The sequence below is a fragment of the Phlebotomus papatasi genome, chromosome 2 (assembly GCF_024763615.1).
Source record: "Phlebotomus papatasi isolate M1 chromosome 2, Ppap_2.1, whole genome shotgun sequence".
Taxonomy (NCBI): Eukaryota; Metazoa; Arthropoda; class Insecta; order Diptera; family Psychodidae; genus Phlebotomus; species Phlebotomus papatasi.
Window position 1 is genome coordinate 65,166,611 of NC_077223.1, and position 12,478 is coordinate 65,179,088.

Sequence of the window (12,478 nt, forward strand, 5' to 3'; positions counted from 1 at the left end):
TTTTTGTTTTTTTTTTGTTTTGAAAAAAGTTCAACTATTTTATGTTCTTTTCTTTTAAGTAAATTTCATAGTCTAATTTTTTTTGGTAAATAACACTAGTGATGAATATTTTAATGAGGATTTTAGGGATTTTATTAAAAGTGTTTTTGTTTTTGCTCAAAAAGGGAGAGTGTTAAAGACTAGAAGAGTAAAATTTTGAATTTTCGTAATCGATCGATTTTTTTTTTGTAAATTTTCTTTTTTAAAATGAGTGAAATTCAAGCTCGAATTCCATAATTTTAACATTCTAGGGAAGTTTGTTAGTGCTAAAAATTTACTTGCAGATTTTCGCAGTTTTTTTTTCTTTTACTTTCTATATTTACATTTAAAGATTTTTTTTTTGTTTAATTCTTTCGTCTTTTTGACTTGCTTTCAATTTTTTTCTTTAAACTCTCTTGCTCAGTTTCACATGAAATTTAAGAAGAAGAATATTAAGGACGGATTTGTGCATTAAAACATTTTTTTTTCATCAAGAGAGGATTTTAGTTTTTATTTTTCCTTTTTTTTAAGATTCAATGATTGATTTTATTTTGTTCCATATTCATGTGAAAATTTGTGCAGAATTTCAGCGAAAATCAAGTCAAGAAGCATTTAAAATATCAATTCAACTTTGTGCGAAGCTCATAAAAATGTCAAAAAATGCACTCAATCTCACTTAATTTGTATAGTTCTAGTTCTTTTTCTTGAAAAAAGTCATCACATGAAGAATTTATGATATGAAGTGATTTTGTTCTTGAGTCTTTTTCTTCAGAAATCTCAGTAATTTTTCTACATAACATAAATTAAAAGAAATTTATGAAGAAATAGAGTTATTTTTTTCATTTCAAATGAACATTTTCGATGCTTTTGATGAAAGTTCTAACAATCTGAAAGTTTATATAATCTTTTGCAAAAATATATCAAATTTTATTATCATTTTTATATCAACAAGGAATAAATTTTATGTAATTTTTGCTTCGTAATAATTAGTAGAGAATGCGCAAAATGTTCCAACTACATTAGCGAAAGGATTGGAACAATTTGTTACGTGATTGTGAAGTTAATTAGCCTCCATGCAACCCTCCCTAAAAAAAACCATGAGAAGAACTTCTCATTTCTCAAGCAAATATTTTAGCAAAAAGGAAATGTTGTAACAAGATTCCATAACAAGATGATGTTAAAGTTATATGTTTTCATTCTAATCTAATTAGTTTGAAGTAGTTTTGTGAAGATTCTCATAAGTTGGCATCGAAGGAAATCAAATATTGGAGTTTATTATTTCGATTACTTATTATTACTGTTTTAGGATAGTTTTTTTTCATACTTTTTTTAACACTAGGGATGAGCTTTCATATGGTTCTACGGATTATTTACATTTTAGGTTAGAATAAAAACAAAGACAATTTATACCTAAGTGATAGTTTTAATAAAAAAGTGAGATTACATGGGCTTTAACCTATAAAAATCTGGTGTCACAAAACGTCAATATATCCTTCCTGCCCTTTCTAGGAGAGGTTCATATCAATAATTTTTGTCATTTAAGAGTTAAATAAATTAATAAGGCATTGTTTATCTTCATAGCCACTGCAGATGACATATATTACCTGAAATTTAGGAAAGGATTTTATTTTAGGTTATGTCATAATTTTCTTCTGCTTCATATGGTACTTTCCAAAATAAAAAACAGCTTTTCATTCTGAAATACACCCAACAACTTCCATGATTTATTTAATAACGAATATTAAACAAGGCATTCTCTCTGAATTGAATATCAAATTTGTTAGGTTATGTAATGCTCAGCATTCTTTTCTTCCCTAAACGATTTGACCGCTCTGTCGATTTTGATCCTTCGTCGGATAAAAGTGGCGACATTTTTTGTTTGGAACATTTGGACCATATTCATTTTCCATGGTCTGTGCCAATTTAATATTGAAAATTCTTTCTTTCATATACATCAGGCATGTGCTCGTTAAAAGTCATGTAATATCGGAAAGTTTGTGTTGATTGTTCTAATGGAAATTGCAGATAGCCGTGCTGGTAATTCTATCACGGTGCCATGATGAATATTTTTGCGTCAAAGACATAATAGAAAGAAAAACTCTCATAAAAATAAATTGTCTTCTTGATATCTTTGTCGGAAGACGAATAACTGTTCACTCTAAACACCCTTTTCCTTGAATCTTGCGGAAATATGAAGAAATTTAAAGAAAATATCATTTCAAATGACAAGTTTCCTAAATCGCGCGCAATTCAACTCGAGAGAAAGATAGAGAAATCCGAAAAAGTTAAAATAACATTCCAGAAATGTTAATTTTACCCTGAAGTATTGATCCGAAATCGGTGTAAATAATTATGCTTTGTAGGTGTATTAGGGGTAAAATGTACCCTTTTTCATATTAATTTTACCCTTAAAAAGGTGCAAAATTAACATTAAAAAATGTTGATATAATTTTACACCTAAAAAGTGTTCTTAGGTGTCTAATATTCTTCTTAGGTGTCTCAAAATACAGGATAGTTTTGAGAAAAACCCTTTTGTACAGCACTATTTTGATTAATAAGGAATGCAAAAATACGCATTACGAAAAGATACACGACCTGCTAATAAGCATAAATAAGAAAGTAAAATATTTTGTCACATTTCAGAGATTTTTTGCAACCGCAGCGCCGCCAGACGTTTCCCAAGTGAGTTATTTGTGTCTCTACACTGAGAAAAAAAGGTGTGATTAACTTTTTTTCCTCATAACTTTAACACTTTTTAGATGTAAAAATATATCAACATTTTTTATGTTAATTTACACCTTTTTAAGGGTGAAAATAACACGAAAAAAGGTAACTTTAACCCCTAATACACCTAAAAAGCATAATATTTACACCGATTTCGACTCAATACTGCAGGGTAAAATAAACATTTCCGGAATGTTATTTTAACCCTTTCGGATTTATCTCAGTGATGTTTTATCAAGAATTATTTCAATAGGTTAAGAAATAAATATATTAGATATTCAAAGCTTATTGTAAATAAAGAGATGTGAATTTTGACTTCATGGAATTCTTCTCGTCTAAAAAATGTACCGAAGCCATTACGGACCTTTTACGAAGAGAGACTAAATATTTTAGAATTGAATGTTATGTACGATCTAACCTTAAAGAAAATAACACAGTCTAATCTCAATTTGTACACTAAAGGGTTTTAATCAATAAAAAAAACACTGAAATCTGCTCTACAGAATTCAGAAATACCCATGAAGTGCAGGAAAAATTTTAAATTCTCAATTTTTGTTTTGTTTCTGAGATTAAAAATTTTATATTTTTAGATTATTGAAGAATTTGCAAATGAGATTTGCTGTCCAAGCCAAATTATTAATGAAAAATTCTTCTAGACGAAAAGGCAAAAACATTCTGTAGTAACTGTCACTCAAAATAAATATTGAATTTTGAAGGTTAAGTTTAACTTAACCCAAAAAGTTTTCAAAAAATGAATCCCAATATGTAGAAATTTCAGCTTCAAAAGCCTTAAGATCAATTGATATTATAGAAAAGAATTTTAGTAAGGTTAGAATCTATGACTAAAAATCACACCATGGATTTTAAATTTTAAATTTTAGTGTTATTAATTTTCCATTTTGAAAAAAAAAATGATTGGCATGAATATTTTCTTTTAGAAGTAAAAATAAAATAAACTTTTTACCAATGATTAATTAGGCCAATCAATGGATATATTAGAAAATATTTAGGTTATCTTAAGCATAACCTCAAAAATTCAACACATTTTTTGCAGAATTTTTTGTTTTGAAGTCCATGACAAAAACCAAATTAGTTCCTTATGGGACCTAGAACAGTTTTTCAATTTAGTGAAATTCAATCGCTTGCAATTTTGCCTTTTACTATATTAAACTGAAATCAGATTATCTGTCATTTACTGTCAAAAAAAATTGAAATTATCTTATTAGTGAGGTTAGAATTTACCACATTTTAGATTTAATGACGCTGGTTATAACTGTCTCTTTCTGCCAAATGGAAATTAAAAACGAAATTGAAATTTCAATTTTATTTGACAGGCAGTCAATTATATCTGATTTCAATTTGAAAGAGTAGAAGGTTAAATTTTAATAGATTGAATATCACTAAATTGAAAATGGTATGTCAGCAAAAGTAAATCAAAATCTCATTTCTAACCTCATTTAATAACAACACAGATCATGACAGTTTGAAATGTTTTAGAGTGATTACCAAATTTCAAGATATAAAAGATTACATACCTTAGAATAATAAAAGAAAATCGCTTGTAACATTGAACTTGAAAATTTTCTGTTATTAGATTTTTTTTAGGTTAGGTCGTAAGTAACCTCAAATTCTTGTATATAATCTATTTACCGAATTCCGACAGAGTACTACTCGCTTTTCTAAGAGTAAGTCCAGAGTTCAAATCCGTTTTTCATGACTAGAATGCCTAGGTGCTGAGTTAACTTATCTTTTGTTGTCATCTATCATATAATTTTAAATTTCACCCTCATGTTTCGACGAAATTAATTCATTTATCTCTCAAATGACAAATTTGTAATTTATCTCCGCAACATCTCAGTTTGTTTTTTAGGTTAGGACCAATGTAACCTTATTTTAATAAATAAATCCTTGACGCTCAAAGAAAGACGTCAAAAATTTCATAAATGTGAGGTTATGTTCCCAATTTTTGAATATTTTCTACGTTAGACTCTTTTCGAGAAATTTCGAGAAATCTTTCTGCGCTGAAACTTAAAGCCATCAAAAGAGGTTAATCTAAATACTAAGTAAGAAAATATGAAGAACAAAAATGCTAAAAAGTTGCCCATCCCCATATTTCCATCATCACCATTCTTAGTCATTTAATTTTTTTTAAAAGTACATAGTCCATTTTCTTAAAGCATACATCAACATTGTTGACTTACAAACTATATCGAGTTGATTTTCGTTGACAACAATAAATTAGAGTAGATAACATAGCTCTCCTTCCCTTCAATCAATTTTGATTTAACATTTCAAACAAGGTGTAAAATTTCAGGAGATACAACGAGGTAAAAAATCACTTTTCAACAGGCTATAAGATATTAAAAAATAAAACAAAGGCAACACTCAATATTTCACAAAGAAAAAAAGTTGTAATAAAAAAAAACACATATGATGGACCAGAAGTTTCGTTTTCCCTTCAACTCTGCGCGCGATCATCCTACTTTTTAAGTCTTTTCGTAGCAGCACTGAGAATGCTCCTGATCCTGTCTTTCGTACTCGTGGCACTCTCCTTACCATCGGGGTCAAATTCGTCATAGTACTTCTTGGGCACTGCGGGTACATGCAGATGGAGCGGATCCCGAAGACGCCTCAAATCCTGCTGCACATCCGCAATTTCTCTGCGCAGTTGATTGTACTGCACCAAATCCAGTCCCTGCTTTTTCGCACGCTTGTGCATAGCAATGAGGAACTGTCGATCTCGTACGTCCTCCAGCACGTATTCCTAATAACAAAAGAAAATTCAGTTCAGTAGGGTGGAGTAACCACTTATCGCCACTTTTAGGAAAAACTGAAACTAATTCAATTATAATTTTTAAACCCTTATTATAAAGTAACTGAAATTTGACACAAATTTGCTTAGATATGTTGTCTTTAGATATATCAAACTAATAGTCCCTCAATTTAACGGTGGATTACATAAAAAAATATATTTTTGTTAAAAATCAAAAATAACCACTTTTCGCCACCTACTTGAAAAGGCTTAAACTCAATTATTTTGGACAATATTATTGAAAAATATATTCAGCGTTGCTTTTCTCCCTGATATCTCTTTTATTACTCGTATAACATGGTTTTTCTTCGATTTAACTATAGGTGGCGAGAAGTGGGTCACTGGCGAGAAGTGGTGACACCACCCTAATAACCACAGCAAAATTTTCACACACTCTCTTTCTCTCTAGTTTAAATTGCAGAATGAAAGAGCTTACTCTTCCCTCTCATATCCTGGAGAGCAAAAAAGTTTTGATTGAGCAAATTTCAGTGAGGATGGCAGGAAAAATGGAGACAGAAAAAGTTTAATTGCTTGAAAGAGTCTCTGCTGTTCGCTATACCTCGACTCTAAATCCCTCACCAAAGCATTTTCATTGTAATTTATGTCTGAGAAATCTTCGTGATAGATAAAAACGAATTTTAAAATTGATTTTACTTGTGTTTTGAATGCGACTTGGGCACTCAACCGAAAGAAAGCTTTCATCCACAAATGTCGGAGGATTTTAATTGAATTATTCTGCTACAAAAACCAACAATAAAAGTATATGTGAATTCTATACACAAAACCAGTGGCAGCCAAAATCTCGAACGCCAAAATCCTGAAAAAGCCAAAATCCCGAAAGCCAAAATCCCGAAAGCCAAAATCCCAAAAAGGCCAAAATCCCGAAAAGGCCAAAATCCCGGAATCCGAAATCCCGAAAGCCAAAATCCTGAACGCCAAAATCCCGGAAAGGCCAAAATCCCGAAAGCCAAAATCCCGAAAAGGCCAAAATCCCGAAAGCCAAAATCCCGAAAAGGCCAAAATCCCAAAAAGGCCAAAATCCCGAAAGCCAAAATCCCGAAAGCCAAAATCCCGAAAAGGCCAAAATCCCGAAAAGGCCAAAATCCCGAACGCCAAAATCCCGAAAGCCTAAATCTCGAAAAGGCCAAAATCCCGAAAAGGCCAAAATCCCGAAAGCCAAAATCCCGAAAAGGTCAAAATCCCGAAACGCCAAAATCCCGAAAATCCCGTCATAACAAAGGTTTATCAATTTTGTAAATTGTTTAGTATGGATAAAATTTGTAAGATTAGAGACAATATTGGGAAATGAAAGAAACGACAAAACTTCCTAGCTTCTTGAAATGCTAGAATTAGTGATTTCCGGCTTTAAAAAAAAAGTTAAGTAGGGGCTAGGCACTTACAGCTGAATGTTGAATCGAAGTATAATGATAATTCGAGGATGATCCACCGTTTTCTAATGTTTGAACGAGAAATAGAATAAATTTAAACAGTGGATTAACGCTTAAGCCAAAAATTAGACCCCCGATTTCGGAGGTCTAATTTTTGGCATAACAATGGAATAAGAGCTGTCAAAATGGCGCAACAGGAGCAAACAAAGGTATTGCTAATAATTTTGTTTTTAATTGAATTTTTTATAAGAAATATTTTATTTTCTGTCCCATTTCAGAAAAGAAAGCGAAGCAAAAATTTCTCCGAAGAGGATAAAGAACTGCTTTTTGCAATCGTCAAACGATTTGAGAAGATTTTGGGCTCCAAGAAAACAAACAGTAGTACAAACTCACAAAAACTCCAAGCTTGGGAACAAATTTGCACCCAATTTAATGCGTCTGCTGAACAAAAAAGGACTGTACCACAACTGAAAGCAGCCTGGAAATCAAAAGTAGGTGTCATCAGAAAGAACTTGGCCAGTGATCGTCTACAGCGAGTTGCAACTGGAGGAGGTGCTTTTGTGCCTCGAACGAGCGATCAAAATTGCTTTTTATCTTTCATCCAGAAAAGCGTCCAGCCTTTGCACAATATTGATTCCTCAAATGACGTGTTTCCAATGGTAGATGTGTGCCAAATTGGAGAAACAGTCTCCTCGAATTTCGACAATGAACCAAATTCTATCAATCGTCCAGAGACACCGGATGTACCAATCGAAGCCTACTCAGACGAGGAAAGTTCCGTGGAGTGTGATGTTCAATATGACGTTCCTCCTACAACCGAAGAACCAGGTAATCCAGAAACTGACACACGTGAACCTTCTCGATCGCAGATGAATTTTCCTGTACAAAATCTTCAAAATCCTGTTTCTGGGAATTTTAGACGTGAAAGGGAGAGGGCAATTCAAAGCGAACGTGCAAGAAGGCAAAACAAGATTGAAAGGGCAAAACTTGAGGTATTTGTCGAGTTGAAGAAAACTACGGCTGCAATGAGAAAAGCTAACGAAGAAGAATTTAAAGTCAATATCGAAGCGGCAAAGAATAAGGCGGAGGCTTACAAACAGAAAAAAGACTATTACAAATTGAAACTGGAGCTTTTGCAATCGAATTCTGCAGGATATTCATAGAAAAAATAAAGTCCATTTTCTACGTGAATTATTAAATTGTATTAATTATTACATTTCTTGTTGAATTGTCTGGCAATGCTTCATGCAGGTTTCTCGCAACTGGATGAATTTCTTGATACAGAGCTGGTAGTGGTATTTCCGGGGGTGGTGGAGATGGCTCATTTAAATCCCTTGCAATATTGTGTAAAATAGCGGTAGCTGTAATCACCTTCAAAGTATTTTTCAGTTTTTGGCGAGACTTCGTTTGTAAAACGGGAAATCTTGTTTTCCACACTCCAATACAGCGTTCGACTAAATTGCGAGTAGTCTTGTGTATCCTGTTATATTTTCTTTCTTGTTCCGTGAGTGGATTCGAAAGTGGAGTCAGTAGATAACTCTTGTTAGCATAGCCATTGTCCCCTAACAAAAAATAACGGCCAAAATAATTTTCCTCGCACTTCATTTTCAAAGTTGAAAAATTGAAGATAGTTTGATCGTGAGCTGATCCGTGCCACCTGAAAATGGTTATTTTTATTTCTGGTTAAAGAAAATCGTAAGAAGAGTAATAAAAATATTTACCTCGCTACCAAATCCATTATTCGCATATCAGCGTTGCAAGTCACTTGACAATTGATTGAAAAATATCCTTTCCGGCATCGAAACAATTCAGCATCAAGCCCTCCAGGAGATTTGCACGGTATATGCGTTCCATCAATGAGCCCAACCACTCGAGGAAATCCAAATTTTTCGTAAAAACTTTCTACGTATTGTTGTTGCTGCTCCGGAGTTGGAAGACGGACAAAACGATGAAATAGTTTGGCGATTTTCAAAGAAGTTTCGTTGATTGTTCTACATACTGTAGATTGGTCAATGTTTACTAAATCTCCTAACACTCTTTGGAAGCTACCCGTGGCATAGAATCGCAGTGTTATCAACAGTTTATCCATTGAGGAGAGAGGATCTCCTCGAGTTTCTTCAACATCTTCCTTAATGAGACAATTTATGTATGAAACACTGGTCTTCATGAATCGATACCTCATCCAGAACTCGTAGTCAGAATAATATTCCATCGGATGAAGTCTTTCACGGAAAGTTGTAGAAGGCTTTCTATTTTTGTCAGCCAACACTGCTACTTCGAACAAATTATCAATTTTAATAATTTGCGACATTTCTGCCTCACAAACTCTTTGGAACTGTACAAAATACACAAACATTTGTTTACATTTTTGACATTTTGGTCACGCTATAAATGCCATAAAATAGGGTTGCCATATAAAAAAAGTGATTTTGTCAAGCTCTTATTCCAGGTTTGAACATACGAAAAAATATTTAATCCAGACCTAACTTTAACCCTAGACTAGCGCTAATCTGTGGTTCAACTTTAATTATTCTTCGTTTCAACATTCAGCTGTTAGATAAAATCATTGTGATAATTTGCAAATTTTCTTTCACGGGCTGATTGAATAAGTATTCCAATAAACCCTGTGTTGTAAATAAATTGATAAAATAGATTTCTTGAAAAGAAATTATAAATTCGTAAAATTATCACTCATTAATCGTTAGATCGCATGATTTTTAATCAAAAGTCGTAAGATCGTATGATATTTACAATATTTGTGATATTTATCGTATGATAACTAACTTTCCACTCCTTCTGGTCTAGGATAGGGAGGTCCATGCTGTGTGAGCATGATTAAACCACAATTGACTTCTCTCTAAACGAACATTTGCGATCTCTTTCTAACGATGAGAGATTATTGACAACTTTCAAATATTGACCGTTACAATTTTAATAGAAGAACCGAGTTCTACAAGATAAAAAAGTCATCGAGTTTAATACAAGTTAAGGCGGAAAATTAGTCTGCTTAATATTTTTTACTTTATTCTTTCAGTCAACGTTTCGTTACTGAACGCTGGGACCTTCTTCAGGGCAGCAAGAATCTGGGACTATAATGATCAGGGATTTATTAGTATCACTACTTTTTACTGATTTGCCTTTTGGTTATTCCACATACATCTTCCACATTGGTTTCCCACTGGTAATTGATAAGAAAGGGTCAATAAGAGAATTAGTGATCCCAATTACTAGTGATCCCAATATTACCCTAATTATTGTTCTCTCAAATTTTTGATGCTCTGAAGAAGATTGCATCCAAGATCCAGGATACATAAACCAGACAGAATTCTAGCCTTGATTTTTAGCGAATGATAGACAAGACCGGAACTTTTGTGGAACACTATTGATCTCACTAACGATCGATACCACTGTGACCAGTCTCATGGAAGCATCCTACCTGTGGGTACCGGTTTTTCGCAATAGCACAGCCAAGCGATACAAAATGAAAAGGAAATTATACGGAAAAATATGATTCTCATTTAGGGGAAAGCGCGCTAACTTCGGACAACTCATGCTTGGAACAACTCAATCTTTTCTCTATGTTCTTAATGGATTTGACCCATGGCTCTTTTAACCCTCTATCGCTCTTGAGTCACTCCAAAGTAGCATTACTAAAATCGCATTTCCTGAGACAATAAAGATTTTATTTATTTAAAATTGCTTTAGTACCCTCACTCATAGTCTTACTAACATTTTTTGAAGTTTTGAATTCGAATATTTTGGATCAATTCAGATCAAGACCTTTCCAACGATAGTCGCGCTCCTTATCAGGGCCATTCCTTAATTTCCCAAGAATCAGTGCTTTGACCCATTTTGATTACATATAAGTTACCTGTTTCTTCAGATTCTTTCTTGAAAACCTTCTCAACTAGTATACGCTTTTATAGACTTTTTACTGTTTCTTTTTCAATAATACACAAAGCCTCAAACGTTTTGCAAAATTCTCGAACTCGTGACTTAGATGCTATACCTTCAAAATACTTTCGCATCGTTTACCCTTTACCGCTTCACAATTGATTTATATAACAGACTGAATCACTTAAAAGTTAAATAAAAATGGTATAGTAGTATTACAATTGATCGTCAAACAATTGTTACTTATCGATTTATAACTGATTTGAATCGGTTCAGACTATCAGAAATTCCAAGACCTTTGCAAACGAGCTCAAATTGACCCCATTTCCTTGAGAAATACGTTCTTGGGAGTTTTTTGAAACTTGGTCTCTGAAAAACGCTATTAGGCATGATTCAAAGGTAGTTCTTCGTATTTTTTCGTTTTTTGGCTTTTCGGGATTTTGACCCATTCGGGATTTTGGCTGGCACCGATCAAAAAATGAAAAACTTGCACAACGCCTGTTTTTTCAAAGACTTTTAGAGAGGAAAAGGAGGAGTGGAAGAAAGTTTAGATCATGCTAACAGCTATTATGTCGACTTATGAGATGGGGTCCCATGAAAGGTTCCAGATTGTTATCTCCAACCGTTTGGCTTCAAGGTCTGGTAACGATCGGGAAGACGGGCGAACAACGTAACACCAAAAAAATCGACACTTCAAATGTCCAAAATTCTACCAAAATAAATCGAGGAATCATTTCAAGCCATCTCTGTGGAGTTAGAGCAGTAAAACATTTTTAAAATAACTAACAAGGTTAATCGGATCGGAAATGAATCGGTAAACAACCAGTAATTTGAATAATTGTCAACAAATGCAATTTGTTTAAACATTTTCAACTCTTTTCAATTGAAAGAAATCAATATAACTAACTAAACTTACTAAGCAGATCGAACAATTCGTGATTTTTTTCAGTATATTATGTAGATTGTTTTATTCAAAGTTTTTAGAAAAGGTTAAAAATCATCATAAACATATTTTCTCTCAACGTTACAGAGATTGAAAGAAATAACATTTCACAGTTTTGCACTAAAACCATAAATTTTTCTTTTATTGTATGTAGTTAAAATGGGTTGTTGAATGCTATTGATTTAGCATCAGATCATCAACCATTGTCTAATGAAACTTCACATATTTAATAGCTCAATTTATTGGGTATTTGAATGTAACATAAAATCAGTTTTTTAATGTTTAAATGCTTTAAACTGAAAGCCATTATTGATATTTAGTTAGATCGATGGCACTTAGATTAATTTAATTGTTTGACGTGTTTTCTGGCACATTAAACACAAAAGAAAAAACGGTCTAAACGGATAAGTGTATAACGGACGTTATACACTTACGGACTACTGGCTATAATCTTGATTTTTTCTGTAAAACAAATTTGGAAAAATACCAAAAAATTGTAGATCATATCATAAAATTCTAATTTTATGATTTTTGAAATTTGTTTTAGGTAAAAATTTAAAAAACTTCTGTAAGAATTTTATAAGTATATAACGTCCATAAGTAATGACTCTATTCTAGAGTTTTTTCTTGGAACTTTATCCATTTATACGGTTTATACACAATTTTATAAAGATATTTCTCAATACAAAAAAATCTGGA

General features: G+C 32.6%; 1 protein-coding gene across 1 annotated transcript in view; it reads right to left on the reverse strand.

The window, feature by feature from the left end:
* The window catches only part of LOC129803897 (calcium uniporter protein, mitochondrial), a 178,787-nt gene continuing 166,309 nt past the window's right edge, over positions 1-12,478 (reverse strand). The window contains exon 7 of the mRNA XM_055850773.1: positions 1-5,506. Coding sequence (XP_055706748.1) covers positions 5,222-5,506 — 285 coding nt within the window. The 3' untranslated portion in view covers positions 1-5,221. The remainder of the gene's footprint in view (positions 5,507-12,478) is intronic.